At 39.7% G+C, this 17,918-nt stretch overlaps 1 protein-coding gene and 1 pseudogene across 3 annotated transcripts in view; one reads left to right on the top strand and one right to left on the bottom strand.

Annotated features, from left to right (window-relative positions):
* MYO1E (myosin IE) overlaps positions 1-17,918 on the top strand; it is a 247,820-nt gene that overhangs the window by 127,694 nt on the left and 102,208 nt on the right. For all 3 annotated transcript variants that reach the window (XM_077128062.1, XM_077128063.1, XM_077128064.1), the window contains 5 exons: positions 38-127; positions 5,347-5,478; positions 8,115-8,249; positions 9,451-9,583; positions 17,249-17,445. In XM_077128062.1, the coding sequence (XP_076984177.1) occupies positions 38-127; positions 5,347-5,478; positions 8,115-8,249; positions 9,451-9,583; positions 17,249-17,445 (687 nt within the window). The remainder of the gene's footprint in view (positions 1-37; positions 128-5,346; positions 5,479-8,114; positions 8,250-9,450; positions 9,584-17,248; positions 17,446-17,918) is intronic.
* LOC143656530 (5-azacytidine-induced protein 2 pseudogene) lies at positions 14,097-15,298 on the bottom strand (annotated as a pseudogene).

The raw sequence follows: 17,918 nt of genomic DNA, 5'->3' as shown, positions 1-17,918 counted from the left end.
AGCGCCTTCCTGATCTCTGTTCTGTTTGCTGTGACAGCATGTAAAGGACATCATCCTGCAGTCCAACCCCCTGCTGGAGGCTTTCGGGAATGCCAAGACTGTCCGGAACAACAACTCCAGCCGATTTGTAAGTCTCTTCCCTGATTCAGAGAACATCGCCTGATTGATGATGTCGGTATTTTTTTTTTTTACGTGGGCAGGCACCGGGAATCAAACCCAGGTCTCCAGCATGGCAGGGGAGAACTCTGCCCGCTGAGCCACCGTGGCCTGCCCTGATGTCAATATTCTTGATTTAATTCTGATATCCCAAAGGAAACAGGAGCTTTTCACATACCCTTAGGAAGCCTCCTTTTCAATCTTTTCTTCATTTTTTATAGTAGTATACTGTCGGGCTTCAATTTGCCTTTTGACTGAAATTATTTGTGGGCCTTAGGGATGCAAACAAGATAATTTCAAAAACGGTTCTCAACTAGAGTTGCCTTACCAAGGAAAATAAAACAGGATAAAAATGGCAACTTTCAACCTGGAAGAGTTTGATTTATGCCATGGAGAAAAGACCTTTCCCAGACAAAGACACAAGTAGATTGGATAGGGGTTGAGGGTTTTTTTGCTGAGAAACAATGATTTCTCCGCCTGGGACTTGTTCTGTGCACCCTGTGACTCCAGCCCCAATCCAGTACCTTTGAGGGACTTTCCTCCACTTGGTCAGCCAGAATAAGCTTGATGGACTGAGTTGTCTGAAGTTCACTCCCTATCCTGCCCAACTTAGCTTTGATTTTTATTTTATGTATGTTAAGGTCACATAACATCCCAAAGCGACTGGACCTGATGGCCTTACAGATTGGCTGTTAACTGGCTCACTTACCCAAGGTAATGAAAATGTTCACCAAATGCCTTGAGGTAAAGCTCATTTAGACATTTTTCCAGCTCAGCCAGAAAAAATTTCCAGTTTACCAGAGGGAGCAAATTGGAAAGCTGCCAAAGATGAATATGAATATATTCCCCTTGACAGGTAGCCACATTCACAAAGAAACTAATGTTTACCAGGTAGCGTTGATTTATATGGGTTTTTCATCTTAACTCAGACAGATTATTTCTGGCACCAAAGCATTCACAGAGCCATCTGTGAGTCTGTTTCTGGACAATTTAAAAATAAATAAATTGAAATTTTGGAGAAAAACAATTTCTTTTTAAATTTCTATTTTGGAAGGATGCCTCTCTTTCCAAGAGAATTCTTAGTGAATTCTCATGCAGTAATTGTTAGGTTCCCTGGTGAGTTCTGTCTGGCACACTTGCCCTCGCTTTCCTTGCTGCCTGATATTATTCACACTATTTACTCGTTGTTCATTTCCCATATTTTTTTGCACAATGCCTGGGGTGTGTTATCTTGAAGAAGTTTCTACATAATGAAAATAGGAAAGAAGATGTGAACTAAATTTCTACTTGACTTTTTTTTTTTTTCTGATTATCACAATCTGAACCTCCTTCATGAAATGCTAAGGCTTGACCAAATTTAGCTCTCTAGTTTCCTATCTTCCATTCTCGTCTTTCTTGGAAAGCAGAAAAAATAATTAAAATGAGAATTTCCTTGAGTTTTTCAATTTAAATTGTTTGATTTCCTTGGGCAAGTTGGCTATATCAGTTTTTGTAAAAGTAAAAAGAAACGTTTGTTGCTTTTCTGATTAAAAAATATTGTACAACCCTAATGGAAAGGTGGAAAAGAATATCTATTGGCATTCACCTACATATTTAACATAAGCACAGAATAGTGGCTGAGGGCATCAAAAGATACCTTCACTATTAATGAGAGAAATGCAAATTAGAGCAATATATCATTTTCTGTCTCTAAGATGGGCAAACATTAAAGAGATTGTTAATTCCTAGGGAAAAGATACTTTTGATTGAAAACTGACATTCTCCCAGGAGAGCAGTTTGGAAATTTTTATTAAAACTTATAATGGTCATTATCTTTGACCCAAAAATACTACTTTTAGGATAAATTATGTAAGTTCCCTGTTAATTTCTTAATTATAAGTTCTGTAAATATATTGTTAAATTTTAGCAGAAATAGGCTACAGAACAATGGTTATAATATGCTCTTGTTTTTGTTTTAAAATGGGCACATTACATAAAACAATATTAAGGCATATGTAAATCACCTTAATTCAAAAGTTTGAACATAGTATTTACAAAAATTTCACTTTTAAAAATGGCCACGTATCATAAATTTTTAAAAATTTTTATGTACCATAGAAATCCATATATTTCCATTTGTAAATCTTTTTACATTAAAAATATATATTTTGAAATATTCCACACAAATGGTTTATGAGTAACCATTTGTTATCTATCATTTGAATTTAAAGATGTTTTAATTATTAGAACAGTTGTTAGTTTACAGAAAAATCAAGCAGATAGTACAGAGTTTCCATGTACTCCCCCCACATTATTTGAAAATAATATAATAAAAATCTATATAAGCCGCACCCAGCTTCAGAAATAAAGTGTTATCAATAGAGTCAAAGTTTCTTCCCATTTAATTATCAAAATGTAGTTCCTCCTTCACTTTATAAAGCAGCTATCTCCCCCTCTCCCCCATAGGCTAATGTTCAGCTATTGAGAACAGCACCCTAAACTTCTTAAAAAAATTTTTTTATTAGAGAGGTTGTGGGTTTTGCAGAACAATCATGCATAAGATGCAGATCCCCATAGACCACCTATATATTTTTTTGGTATGGGCGGGCTCCGGGAATCGAACCTGGTTCTCTGGTATAGCAAGCGAGAACTCTGCCACTGAGCCAGGGTGGCACCACCCAAACCGCCCTTTTTTTTAAATTATTTATTTATTTAAAAAAATTAACAGACAAAAACATTAACATATCATCCCATTCTACATATACAATCAGTAATTCTTAATATCATCACATAGTTGCATATTCATCATTTCTTAGAACATTTGCGTCGATTTAGAAAAAGCGATAAAAAGACAACAGAAAAAGAAATAAAACGATAACAGAAAAAAAAAATTATACATACCATACCCCTTACCCCCACTTTCATTGATCATTAGCATTTCAAACTAAATTTATTTTAGCATTTGTTCCCCCTATTATTTATCTTTATTCCATATGTTCTACCCATCTGTTGATATGGTAGATAAAAGGAGCATCAGACACAAGGTTTCACAATCACACAGTCACACTGTAGAAGCTATATCATTACACAATCATCATCAAGAAACATGGCTACTGGAACACAGCTCTCCATTTTCAGGCAGTTCCCTCCAGCCTCTCCATTACATTTTGAACAACAAGGTGATATCTACTTAATGCGTAAGAATAACCTCCAGGATAACCTCTCAATCTGTTTGGAATCTCTCAGCCATTGACACTTAGTCTCATTTCACTCTTACCCCTTTTGGTCAGGAAGGGTCTCTCAATCCTTTGATGTTAATTCTCAGCTCATTCTAGGGTTTTTCTCAGTCCCTTGATGTTGAGTCTCAGCTCATTCCAGGATCTCTGTCCCACGTTGCCAGGAAGGTCCACACCCCTGGGAGTCATGTCGCATGCAGAGAGGGGCAGGGTGGTGAGACTGCTCATCGTGTTGGCTGGAGAGAGAGGCCACATCTGAGCAACAAAAGAGGCTCTCTTGGGGGTGACTCTTAAGCCTAAATTTTAAGTTGACTTGACCTATCCTTCGTGGCCAAACTGCCCTATTTTTAACACTTGCCTTGGTGTGGTACATTTGTTACAATTGATGCAGGCCCATTTTTGTAATTGTACTATTAGCAATTTCTATCCAGGTATAACCATTTCTGTACTTTAGAGAAGAGATTCTCAACTGTGGCTACCCATAAAACATGACCTGGGCACTTTTTAAACCTATCCAAGTTGGGGTGGTGTTCTTAGAGCTACTGATTTACTTGGTCGGGGTGGTGCTGGCACCAGCATGTCTTAAAGGCTCCCTGGGTGTTTCCAGTGGGCAGTGAGGCTGGGAGCCTCTCCTTTAGAAAGACTCAAGAGTACACCATTTACTACACCTGCCCTTCCTGGATTTGCGTGTCCCATTTGATTTCATGTTCTCCTCATTGGCAGGGACTTGGGAGGCAGGAGGAGTCTGAACTGTTCCCTGCAGAACGTGGAAAAAGGAAGAGGTGGTGAAGGGCAGCCGCGATAGGAAGTAGCATGGGGTGTTATTCTGTCCGCTTTTCTCAGAAACCACTGTCATTCAGGATAGAAGTGGCCTGGGTCTCTTCTCTGTGTTTTGTGCTTCTAGGTATATGTTTCCAGGCATTTTTTTGTTTTGTTTTGTTTTTTTGGGTGGGGGGGTTCAGAGTTTAATTTAAAGGATGGCCTTCTCTTTGAGTGTTTCAGATACCTTGAATCAGCAAGTAATATTAAATCAACCGGGTCACCCAGAAGGCACTGACTGCCATAGGCAACAGCAAAAACGTGCAATGTACTTTTCTTGTCCTTAATGAATTTATGGTTCTAGCTACAGACTCGAGGCCCAGCAGGATTCGGCCCCGAAATGTGTGGGTTTTATCCAGCATCCAAATTTTAAACATATTAAATGTGAATAACATTCATCTATTTTGACCGTAGACCATTCCACTCCCTAGTGCCCACATGCTTGTCTTTCCTTCATTTAAGTTCACCCTGTATTAAAGTTTCTGGGAAATGGAGAGAAAATAGATTCTAGTGAGAAAAAATTCACTTACTTAAGAATCAGAACACCTTTTCAGACTAAATTCCAGGCTTCTGTTATTCTTCTCTGTTCCTTATTAGTAGCAATTTTAAGGGAAATAATAATAGTAATTACAAAAATAAAAATCGCTGCACTCACAAATAGCTGGAAAGAACTTTATTCATTACCAGATGTTTTTCTTTTAAATAAACCTTTTATATGCTCCAGAGGTAAAGGGATTGGTTTCTGTTGCTCAAAGCCATGGAGTCTACCAAAAGGAATATTTGCTTCCTCTGAGAGAGGCTGGCGGAAGTCAGTCTCTTGTTAGCAATGTATGATCTTCTTCCCCATTTTTTTATACCTTCCGGCTTAAGAGTCAAGTACCTACTGGGGAACAAGAGCAAGGAATATTGCATATCCTTATTTAGTTGTGCCAGCACAGTGAATTCTCTTGATACAGAATTGTGTGATTGGACGAGAACCACATGGGTTATTGTCTGAAAGGAAAAGGTCAGGAAGTCTAGACCAGAATTGGATATAACTCAAAATAATGTCTTTCATTAATGAATTTCCTTGAATTATATACTCTATGAAAAGCCTGCTTGGAACATCATGTTTTTATTTACCAACCCTTGAAGGAAATCCCTAATTTTCTTGCAGGGAAAATACTTTGAAATCCAGTTCAGTCCAGGTGGGGAACCAGATGGTGGAAAGATCTCTAACTTCCTTCTGGAAAAATCTAGGGTGGTGATGAGGAACCCTGGAGAGCGGAGTTTTCACATATTTTACCAGGTTTGCCTTTATATGTTTTCTTTCCCACTTCCCAGTTCTTTCTCCATTTAAACAAATAAACAAAAAGCCTTATATTTTCCTTCCAGCCATCACATTTAGACAATCTGGGAAGCCAAGAAATAAATGTATTTGAGTATGGGCAAGTCAGTATATGGAAGAGTTGTTAAGACTATCTCTACCCTCAAAGAGAATAAGTTCTAGTTGGGGTGATAAGACAGAAATACCTCAAAAGTTCAATAAAATTAATCAGGAGTGTTTGATTCTTTGCCAGGTAGGCATTCACGTGGGAAGATTTGACTGGCATGGTTAGGGAGATTTTAAGGATATATATAGCTCTTGATGGATAAAATAGGAGGAAGAGTGGCCAGGGGCCAGAGGCCCTAAACTAAGGCAGAGTTGTGAGAAAGGGGAAAGCCAATCAGTAAATCCTGCCTCAACCAGTTTGCAAGGGCAAAAGTCTCCAAAAGGTGAATTGTTGGAGGAAAGACTAGAAATAGGGTTCGGATCTTTAATGCCAGGTCAAAAGGTTTCAACTTAGAATTTCGAAAGTCCTAGGGAGTTTGGGGATGGAGTAATGTACAGGATGCTTTTAAGTTGTGTTTCAGCTTCAACAATCTTCAGTTCCACCATTTAAAAAATTGATGCCATAAACAATTCTTTATGGTCAGGTATTTTATATTTAGATACAGAATATCTGATCCACGTTTGATTTTCTTTGAGAAGGACTTGGCAACTGCTTCTGCCTTGTTTTTAGTTCAACATTACTGGGTTAGAAGAAAGTTAAACTGTGGTAGTAGCTCACATTTACATTTTTCAGTTATGCAGACATCTAAACGATGGCATATAATTCTTTTAGTTGTTATCTATTGGCTGAAAAGCAACATAAATGACCAAAAGCGTCTGCAAATTTAGTAATGCTTTTAAATGTACTAATCAAAGTAACATGGACAATTGAAACAATAACTATATGACACTCCCACACATAGTGTATTATTTATTTGAGCCCTAAATAGACATGCATAAATGGATTTTGGGATCCCTTCCCATAACTGCAAGCCCCACCATCCCTCCAGGAGTCCTCTGCCCACAAGCTGGAACCATCAAAGTAAAGGCTGGGAACCTGATGAGCTCAGGAAGAAAACAGGGTTCAAGAGTCTGACATAAAATCACTGAAGCACTGCAGTAGCTGAGCCTCCTGTGGGAGTGTGGAGAGAAAAGCAATACCCGTACAGCACCTTGGGGTGTCCCTGTACATATCCATGATGAGGAGGGTGTGAGGAAGCAGTGAAGCAGAGAGAGGAGAAGGACGAAACCCAGGTCCCTGTTTGTCACCAGTGCCAGGGGAGTCTGAAGGGTGAGACGCAGGATCAGGTGCTTATAGCTGTTGAAGGGAAGGGAAGGGAAGGGAAGGGAAGGGAAGGGGTCGGGATTTGGGGACCTAGAAAGGGCTGTTGGATTTAGTGACTGGAAAGTAACTACAAGAAGAATCTCAGCAGAGTGGTGGGGAGAGGAGCTAGAAGCCACAGTGAGGCAGTGGATTCTGCAGCACAAAGAAGTTCAGAATGTCAAGGGCAGGCTTCCAGAGAAGATGCAGAGTAGCGTGAGAGTTAGAAAAGGGGAGCTTGAAGGTGTAAGCCAAAGAAGGACCATGTGACGTGAGTGAGGAGAAGACTGAAAAGTAGAAGAGAAAAGATGTTCCGCAGACAAAAAGCAAAAGGAAAAGGAGAAAGGGAGTGATACAAAAAGATCTTGTAAAAATGAGAAAGAAAGTGAAGGAGCCTGTCATGGGATGACCTAGACCCCACGATGCAGATGTGGGCCGCTGATTTGGGGGGGGGGGGGGGCAAGATATCACGAAGACCTTGGCAGAGGTGGAGAGTTGTGGCAAAGAGTTCTCTCTGCTCTGTTTTCCTAACTATTGGGTTGGAGCCAGCGTGGTGGCAAGGCTGGCTTGCATGGACTGTGCATATCTCTTCCCACCTCTCCCTTCAGGAACATCTTGTTGGGACTTTGAAATTGATTATGGTGTAAATATGTACACCATGGAAATGGACAGATCCACAAATAGGCTTTTCTTTTCTCCCAAGGGTCAATTTTTAAACATTTTCTTGCATGCTACTCATTGGAGCCCTTTAAAGACGGTCTTGCCCAGACTTGGGCAGGCATCAGAGATGGAACAAAAAGTCAAGGGAAGTTGTCAGGAGGTTTCAGAGGCCAGGTACCAAGGCTGTTTTTTAAAATATATGCCCTGCAGTGAGAAGTATGGAGGAGCCAGCTCCACTTGAAAAAGCTGTAAGCAAATTAGGAACAAAGTAATTGTAATTTGGTTTGCGTTCACTCTTTCAAGGGATCCTACAAGTGTAGCAATGCATTTCTCTTTGATGGACAAGGGAAAGTGCTCACTCTTGCAGGTCTTATCATGTTCAATAGAATTTGCAGAGATGATTTGGGGCTACTACAGATAGAGCAGTATTCTGAAGCCCCTTCATATGTCAGATACTAGGGCCACCATCATTTTAGGAAGCAGGGATGGAAAGTCCCCATTTCCTGGGCTCAGGACTTGTGGCTGCAGAATCCCGAGGTGACTTACGTGCTTTGGGTTCATCTTGCCCGCCTACTACATTCTCTTGCTCCAGCTCATCGAGGGTGCCTCTGCAGAGCAGAAACACAGCCTCGGCATCACCAGCATGGACTATTATTACTACCTGAGTCTCTCTGGGTCCTACAAGGTCGATGACATCGATGACAGGCGAGAGTTTCAGGAAACTCTGGTAAGCGAAGATTAGCCCGCACAGTTGTTGAGCTCTTTTCTTAGAAAGGCCCAGCAAAGAATGTTCCTATGTTCTCAGTCAGCTTTAGAAATGTTAGAATACCTTTAGCTTTTTCGCCACCCTTCTTCTTCTTTTTTTTATTTATTATTTTTTTATTTTTAAGGGCTTTCAATTCACCTCTGCTGTACAGATCAGAAGCGTCCTATTATATATTTATTATGGTACATATTGTGAAACTAGTTTAGGTAGGTTATTGAGGAGCCATGTCCTGGTGGGAGACAACCAAATGAATCAATCTAGAACATTCTGGAGGTAGGCTGGTCATCTATTTAGCATAAAAGATGTACGTTACCACTGCTCTTTGAGTCAGCTATGAGCCAGGCCCGCCCCTCAGCCCAGATCTAGGACTGAGGCGGAGACCCTGAAAGGGTAATGAGGGCTCAGTTTGAGAGGAGCTGACATTTGTGTTTGGAAGGGACAGGATGTTCAGACGCATTGTGTCCTGGGTGCCAAGAAGCAAGATGGCATCAAGGAGCCATGCAGCCTCAAAGTAGCTGGGAGGGAAGAACGTAGTTAAGGGACCCATAGAGTGGTCCTAGGTATAGCTCTTTTAGGATAATGATATCTAGAACTCAGGCATTTTAGTCTGTTGTTTTTAGACTTCGTGAACTTCAGAGACAAGACTTTTTAATGGCGCTTTTATTTGATTTCCTGGAGATATTTAATCAAGATTATTTTGCAAATAAAATCTGTTCTCGGACCTCCCAATCAAGGGGATGGTCTAGGAGTCGATCTGGAGTAGTGGGAAAGAGGGGGAGTAGTGCCCTTAGAGGCAGTCATGGTTGGCATAAAGAATACACCAAGGGAGCAGGAGAGACTTAAAGGCTTTGTGCACAGCTGCCGCTCCATCTGAGTATCTCTCCTCCTGGCACGCCCCTGCCATCACTCCTGGGAGGATTGCTGTGTTAAAGACAGAACTGCCTTTCCAGCATGGCTTTGTGCTTTGGGAAGAATGTGGGAGTATGCACTGGTCGGCAATAATGTCTCACAGGAACTTCCAGCTGTCATTGCCAGCTAAGCCGAACTATTCCCTTTGTCCTGAGGAACTGCGTGACCCAACCTCAATTTTGACTTCTTTATGATGTACTTATAAAACGTGTGACCAGCTTGTCTGGATAATTCTGAGTCTTTTCTCCTCCAGCATGCCATGAATGTGATCGGGATCTTTGCAGAAGAGCAAACGCTGGTGCTGCAGATAGTGGCAGGAGTTCTCCACCTGGGAAACATCAGCTTCAAGGAAGTTGGCAATTATGCGGCAGTGGAGAGCGAAGAGTGTGGGTAGCTTTGGCATCTGGTTGTTGCGCGAGGGGACATGGTTACTTAGCTCCCATCAGAAGTTTGCTTAGATCTCAGTCAGGATAATTTGGAAAGAGATGAGAAGTCCTATGCGTTCTTCTGTGCAGAACTAAACAACCTTAGAAGAGGCTAGGTCTTCTCTATGCACCTGCCCCTCTCCTCACCATGAGCTCCTCCAGAGAAAGAGAAGATTAATGAAATTGTTTCACTTTACCACTAACTTTGTGGAATTCTGGCTGACTGTCACCTCTAATTTTAAAAATAAAGTGACATCTTTAATGAAGATTAGAGTAATGGTTTAACAATTCAAAAGGTTAGTCTTGTAATGAAAACCTTTTCTGTAACTGGTCTTTAAGGTCCGTATTCACCGAAAAGTCTTGAAGAGCAAGGTTTAGAGAATGTGGAGATATGGAGAGCTCGCGGCTTCACAGTTTGCCCTGTGGGTTGGATTAGATGCAGTTGTTAAAAGCAGGAAAGGTAGACCTTTGACACTGCTGCTGACTGCCTTCAATGAGGAGCATTCAGTAGTATTTATGGGCCTGAAGGCATGAATGATCATTTTTACTCTTTGAGAAGAAATCAGAGTCTTTCCTACAGAGAGACAGTTTCAGATTTGGGGTGGCCACCCCAAATCCTGTGGCGTGTGACATTAGCCTCTTAGGCATCAGATGACTTTCCAGGCTGCTCTCGGAACCCACACATCCTTTAACCACCCAGGAGCACATTTCTTCCTTTCTCAGCATTCTTCAAGGGTATAAATTTAGATGTTAAAGTAATAAATAGTATCACACTCACTGCTGACAATGCAGTGGAATATTTCCATTCCAAATAAGGTTCTCTTTTACGTTTTTGTTTTCTTTTCTGATTAAAAAAAAAAAAAGAGGAAGTTCTACTAACTTCTTTGTCTATCTGATAAGGAGAAAGATGGATTATGTTTAACAAGGGAGGGGGGATGGAAGATAGTAAATATACAGAGTGTCCTTAAAGTCTAGAAACATGACCTAATAATGATGACTGTGTTTCTAGACTTTATGGATATTCTCCTTCACATCTAATAAATGCACATATTGATCTAGTAGGGCCATTGCCTCTTAAAATTGACTGTTTGGATTTGGTAATTGTTTCTATGGAAGTAGACTGGGTTTTCTTTGCCTTTTTGAATAGTAAAATCCTTTACTGCTTCTTTATGCTTAAGAACAAAGTCATGACACTGAAACAGCAAACCCTCCCTGTAGGCTTGAGAAAGAAGTGGTTCAATCCACATTGATGTCCAAAGGAAGTCGTCTCCTCCAGCCTATTGGGTAGGCTCAGGATTATGGTCTGTGATATTCCTGACTGAAGGTGGTGAAGAGGAGCTCAGAAAAGGCTGTCCTTGCAGCCAATGAGGTTTAATAAAGAAATGTGCCCCCTCCCAATAATTTACTTCTATTGATTTCGGTTTTTGTTGTTGTTCAGTTAATAATACATTAACATGGTTGAGTGAGTGTACAGTGAAATTTCTTCCATCTACCCCTTTGTCAGTCAAGTTGTTCCCCTCCCCGGAGGGGACCAATACTCCCAGTCTTCTGTTTCCCCCAAGGATACGTATTCCAAAGAGACTATACGTACCCATTCTTTTTTCTCATTTTTGTTTAATAATGGGAGCATGAATCTCAATGTTCTGTAGCTTGTTCTTTCACTTAATATATACCTTGGAGATGATTCTATACCATTTCATAAGAAACTTCATCCATTTTATAGCTGCATAGTATTCCATTGCTTGTCTATGCTTTGATTTATTTAACCAGTCATCTGTTATAAGGCATTAATATGGTTTCCAATTTTCTGCTATTACAAACAGTAATGAAATGAATAACCTGGTTTGTGTTATCTTCCTCATATTTTGAGTGTATTTGTGGAAATAATTTCTAGAGGGAAGCACTTTTATAATGGAAGAAAGCATACTTTTTTCTGCCTAATCTGTTATAGAAAAAAAAAAAGGCAAGATTTCTATCACAACTAACCTACTAAAGCAAAATAGCCATTAATAACAATCAATGTGGCTGTTACCTGACCTTCGGATAAAAGACCTATAGTCAAACCTTGATGTTGCTGTCAAGCTGGACAAACCTCAACTTAGGTACACATGTGTAGTCATCATAAATAAAGTCAAACGACGTAGTTTTGGAAATGAGTCTTGCTCAAAAGATGCTAAATAGCAAATTAATCTAGGAATTTTACTAAAGGGGAAAAACATTCTATGTAGCAATTGGAAGTAAAAGTGAGAATGTCCCTTCCTTTCAAGTGCAAGCTTTAATCCTAGAAACTAATTGTCAATGGTCAGAGATAAACCATATTTACCTTGTTCATTTCTTTCATATTTGTAAAAACAGAATTTTGTTTTGCTTCATCTTTTCAGTTTTTCTATTTTCCCTACACCTTGGATTAAATGGAAAAATTAAATCCAATTTTGCTTTACACTTTAATGTGGTAATAGAAATCACTCTTCATTATTAAAATGTGTTGAAATGTTACTTTCTAACAGAGTCTTCTGTTTTATGTATTTAAAATTAGTCAATGCTTCTTCCTTCCTCTACCTTCCCCCAACCCCCAGGCTTCTATGCTGACTCTATCATCCAGCCACACCAATACACACCGTCATGGAAATTCACAGCATGAAGGAATTCACTCTGAGCCGCTGTGTAATTTCAGCACCTGGGCAGCCACTGAAGAAAACAGGAGGCTATTAAAGCTTGCACTTGAAAAACATGCATGGATTTTTTCTAGACTTCTTGGTTGTCTTCTTAAGCTATAACTTCTTGGTCAAATTCAATGCCTTGTTTTTGGAGTGCCTGCAGTCCTTCAGTGATGCCCCCTTCTATAGAAGAGATAAGAAAGATGAAAGTATAGCATGTGTCTTTGTCAGTCTCTTTTGTCTGTCTTGGTCTCACCTTAAGAACTCTCTTGGGTGGGCCACGGTGGCTCAGCAGGCAAGAATGCTCGCCTGCCATGCCAGAGGACCCGGGTTCGATTCCTGGTGCCTGCCCATGTTAAAAAAAAAAAAAAAAGAGCTCTCTTCCTCATCCTAATTGTTTTGTGTCTCTAGCTGTTGTCGTAGAAACAATGGCATATCCATTTTCACCAGCTATCTTAACCATGCCCCACTTTAGCATTTTACCTGGGGAGAAGCCCATATTTACAAAACAGACAAATCTGGGGTAATTACTCATTTTATGCTACTATTCACTATGGGGTTCTCATGAACAGTGAAGGGCCCTGGTGAGTTTGCTATAAACCGTGGATGCTGAGTATCCTCTGGGTTAGGTGAGCTGTGCCTGCCGCTGGCCATCTACCTGGTGATGGTGAGTAATAACTAACATTACATTACATTGGTGACAGGTTCTTGTATACTAGATACTTTGGTAACTATGTATATATAGTCTCTTTTTTCATTTATTTCACCTTTGTTATTTCTTTACTTGTATATAAATGTTAGGCCACTGACAATGAAAGACTTTGCGGATATTGCATGATTGTACCGTATCAATACAGCACAAAATTTAGTCTCTAGGGTTAAAATTCTTAGTTCAATGAATTAAAATAACTCTCTCCATGAACGAAATATTACATCTCAAAGCAAAGCTGAACAGTTCTTAAGCTGCTATACATAATAAGCAGCTAGTTGTTGTCCCTTTGAGGAAAATGACTATACAATTATATACATATATTTAGATTTTCATTAAAGACAACTGAAGCAACAGATTAGACTGAAACCTTTATGATACTCTTTCTACTTTCTTCTAATTGGATGATACATAGCTTTATAATAGTTTACTTACACATTCACAACTATTTCATCTCTGTTTTCCAATTAAGATTTGAGGGATGTACTGAGACAGAGTTGATTTAAATGATGGGGTTAGTTCATGTCTTAGAATTCAAATTGCTATTCTAAGACTTTATTAATTAATATTGTGATTAAAAGGCAATTTTAAATCTAAAACATTAAAACAATAGCATATAGAAATACGATAACCTACATTATTCCTGTGTGTTATTTTTCATATCTTTAAGCATCATAAGGTCAACACAAATATAACCTATTGATAGTGCCATTTGCCTCTTTCTGCAATATGAAGCCATTTACATGGTTTTATTCATATATTAGTGGCCTCCTTTTTTATCTTTATGAATGGAAATATTTTGGCATTTCACATGCTTTGTAAAACCACGTCTAAAAATCTTCCAATTGTGTTCTTTATCTGAGAGGCAGAAATTTGCAATTGTCATCAAATGTAGAATTGTCTTCTTGAAACACCTTAGACATTGTATTAATTACTAGCATGTATCTGATTCTTAGCCAGAATGTGGGGATGGAATGTGCTGTTCTTTGACAGTGGAAAATCAACTACATATTATGGTACGGTAGATGCAAATGTGTATACTGAAGAACCACAAAATTTTAATCAAAATCCACTTTCAGTTTGTCAAATAATTTCTTGGTGGAACCACCTAGGGAGATAGAGCATCCTTGTGACCAAATCGTGACTCTTCAGAATTCTTAGAAAGTTGGTTTTGATTATGTTGAGCCAAGTAATGCAGTGGTGGCAAGTTGGATAAAGGCAAAGGTTTACTTGTAGTTTCCCCAAATGCTGTCTCATTTGATTTAGGAAGGCTTGGAAATACCCAAGAATTATCTTCCAGGAAATGTCTGCCGTAAGAATTGTGTCCCTGAAAGTTTGTACTATCTCTCTTTATCTGTCTATGATGGAAGAATTGGCTTCTTGGATAAAATCCTTATGTCTCCTGGCAAAGGGAAAGATACGGTATGACAAAAAGCTTTATTGCCTTTCGGTGAGAGAGAGGTATGTCTTTAATATATTGCAGTAAAATTTGTCAAGCAGCTTTGTGTTATCTTTTCCAAGGTCTTCAACGCATCCTGCTGGGGTACAGGATTTCTTGATTGCAGTTGGGGTTTTCAGTTTTCTTAGTTTAGCTTGTACTCATCACTAGATGTAAATTAGACATTTCTCTCTTCAGTTCCCATTATGTCTGTTGTATATCATCACTTGAAATGCTTAGTCTTTGGAGAGCTCTGCTCTTCAGATTGTCTTCCTGAGACAGACCATTTGTTTGGATTTTTGTAGCTCTATTTTGAGATCATTGCATTCTTTCCTCATCAGTTCCAGCTCTTGTGCCAAACCATGGATCTTCCAGTCACAGCTCAACTTTTCCACCTCCCAGTAAGATGAAGGGAGATCTCAATTCCTCATCACCTGCAGAATTTCCACTTCTGTCCTTAGCTGGAGCAGTTCTACGTCTTTAGATTGTAGCTATTCATTTAATACTTTCAAAGATTCAGAGTTATCTTTATTTCTTTTATCCAATTTGCCCTTCAAATGATCTCTATCTGTGCAGACCTCTCAATATGCTTGATAGGCCTTATTCACTTGTTTTCATCCCACAAAACTTGTTTTTCATCTAATCATGTTCCTACAATCTTTTCTTCCAAAAATCTTAATTTTTTTCAGAAAAAAAAATTTTTAAGACTCTTCCTGAATCGTTAAGTGGTTTTTTGATGTCTTCATATGCAGTGACAAATGTGAAGCGATAGGCTCATCTTCTGAATACATTGAGGCTTGAGGCACTGTCTCTCTCCTATGTGCTTTTGCATGGTTCAGAATGCATATATCATCTTCTACCAGTTCACTCATGAGGGCCTGGGGCCAGATTATATAGGGCTGCACCCCAGGGCCGCTGAGTTTCAATTCCCCAGTGTTTGGGCAAGAACTGGAAATAAATGGGATTGCCAGGCGTCACAAAGGCTTCCAGTTTTCTCAGAGGTGCCCAGACTTCCCCAGCAACGCTGCTTCAGAGGAATCGCAGAGATTTCCATTTCTTCTGCCTTAACTGGGCCAGGCCCACCACCACCTTGTCCCTTGACAGAGGCCCAGGAGGTTCTTTATATATAGTCTTGTAATTCTCATAATTACCCTAACAGGGGTTATCAGTCTGATTCGTGGAGGTCATCTGTCCCCACCTCTGTGCAAAGGTGTTTCATATTGCCTAAGTGTTAACATTTCATATAACTAAACTAAAGGAAGTGGCCATTGACGAATTAGCACGTTTGATTTTGTTCACCTGTCATTTGTGAAAGGAAGCCCTGGCACTGGTCAAAGCAGTTCCGTAGGACATTTGTAGACGATTGTTCTGGAATTATACTTGTTCTAAAATGCATTTACTGCCAACCTCATTTAGTAGTTTATATTGAGAAATGTGGAGCATTACATTCTAACACCTGTGAGATGTGAACAGATCATCCTGTATCGAGAGGCTGGTGCTTTTTCAGCATTATCAGAAGGTACTTAACAAAATCCTTTTCTCAGAGAATTTTGGTAAAGCTCTGTGCAGAAAAAGAAAAATCATGCCCAAATTTTCATTTGAGTCCATAAACATCTTTCATTCATATTGGCATATTCTTTCAATGCCTAAGAATAGTGTATTTCTTCACATTAGTGTTTTGACCAGAAATCAAGAAAATCTCATTTATATCACTGGCCCACCTCTGAAATAAGTGGCTGAGCCATGGGAGCCTCGGTTTTGTATCTGAAAACGATTACCCTATACATGTCCCTGGAATGGGAAGGGTTTGCCATGCTAAGAATGACACTGCTCCCCTCTTTCACTCCATAAGCCAACCACAAAGGAACCTTCCTATAACACTCCTCCTAAGATGTCATCCATTGCCCCCTTTTGCCTTCAGCCCAAACATACCATTCAAGGACCCCTACTTCCACCTTAACTTTCAGCTACAGCTGAAAAACTACAGCTAATGCTCATCTAAATGCCAAACCTCAACCATATTCTCCTGATTTTCTGTCTTCTTGCCTTTGCACATTCCGTTCCTTTCTCCTACTCCTCTCTTCTCCACCTGTGCAAATCCTATTCATCCTTTTAAATCCTGCCCAAATCCCACATCTTTCTTGACCACCCTAGCAAATGTAATATCTTCGTCCTCTAAACTCTCACAGGACACTATTTTCTGTCTGTGTCACATGTTCAGCTTTTAGGGGTCCTCATTATTTGGGTAATATCTTTTCCTCCTCAAGATGGTCTTCAATAAATATTAAAAAAAAATATTTTGTACCCTGTCCTTTCCCTTTAGTAGCCCTACACATAGTACACAATAAATATGTGACTGGTTGAAATGATTAGTTCAGTGATATCAGGTGCTACAAACTCTTTGGGAATGATGTTTTGAAAACATTGTACCAAAAAGAAAGAGAAGAATATTTGGAGCCAAAGCAATATTAGTTCCTTCCTGGCTGTTTTGCTGCAAGCATTTGTATGTCCATTTTAAGCATTTAGCTATGATCTCAGTAGGGGGAATTTTCCCCATCCTTCTTGAGTCACTGGTTTTTATTACTGGGAGTCTCAATTGTCCTAGGAATTGACTCATGTAATAAAACAATTGGGAAAAACAAAGTAGTTTTTCCGCAAAGATGTGTGTGGATTTGCTGATAAGCAGCCTTGACTAGATTGTAAGTTTTGGAGGTCTATTGATGGTGTCTTGTGTTTGCACACACAAGTGCCTTCACGTGTGTGTGACATGAATTGTTACAGTTTGGAGAGACTATCATGTTTTGTTTGTTTGTTTTCTATAGTTTTGGCTTTTCCTGCTTATCTTCTGGGGATAAACCAGGACCGCTTGAAAGAAAAGCTCACGAGCCGGCAGATGGATAGTAAGTGGGGTGGCAAGTCAGAGTCCATCCACGTGACCCTCAATGTGGAGCAGGCGTGTTACACCAGGGACGCCCTCGCCAAGGCCCTGCACGCCCGGGTCTTCGACTTCTTGGTAGATGTAAGTAAACACATGGTGACTTTGTTGAGGTTCCATATTTTAACTAAAAGCTTAAAACTACTAAGGGTTGTTTTCATGTTTCCGCGTCTTCTTTTTAACCAGTATGTTAGTCTGCCTTTTAACTTCTCACCCTGGGTTCACTGAATCCCCTTTTACTTCTAAAATTGCCCACCAAGACATATTAGCTGAGCCTAATGAAGTAACAGTTTCTTATGAACAAAATATTTAGTAAAGCTAAAACTGGAGACCAGAAAAAAGGGGCGGAAACCCATTGTCATGGACCTTTCTTGGCTTTGAACCTTAACATTTAGGGATGTTGTATTTGTTATTTATGTTACACTTAGTGGCTTAAAACAATAAGCATTTATTCGCTTATTGTTTATTTGGGAGAGGTTAGCTCAGTGGTTCTGACTTGGGGCCTCACATGAGGTTGCAGCCAAGATGTTGGTTGGAGCTGCAGTCATTTCAAGGCT

Source organism: Tamandua tetradactyla, chromosome 14 (assembly GCF_023851605.1).
Source record: "Tamandua tetradactyla isolate mTamTet1 chromosome 14, mTamTet1.pri, whole genome shotgun sequence".
Taxonomy (NCBI): domain Eukaryota; kingdom Metazoa; phylum Chordata; class Mammalia; order Pilosa; family Myrmecophagidae; genus Tamandua; species Tamandua tetradactyla.
This window is presented reverse-complemented; position numbering and strand designations above follow the sequence as displayed.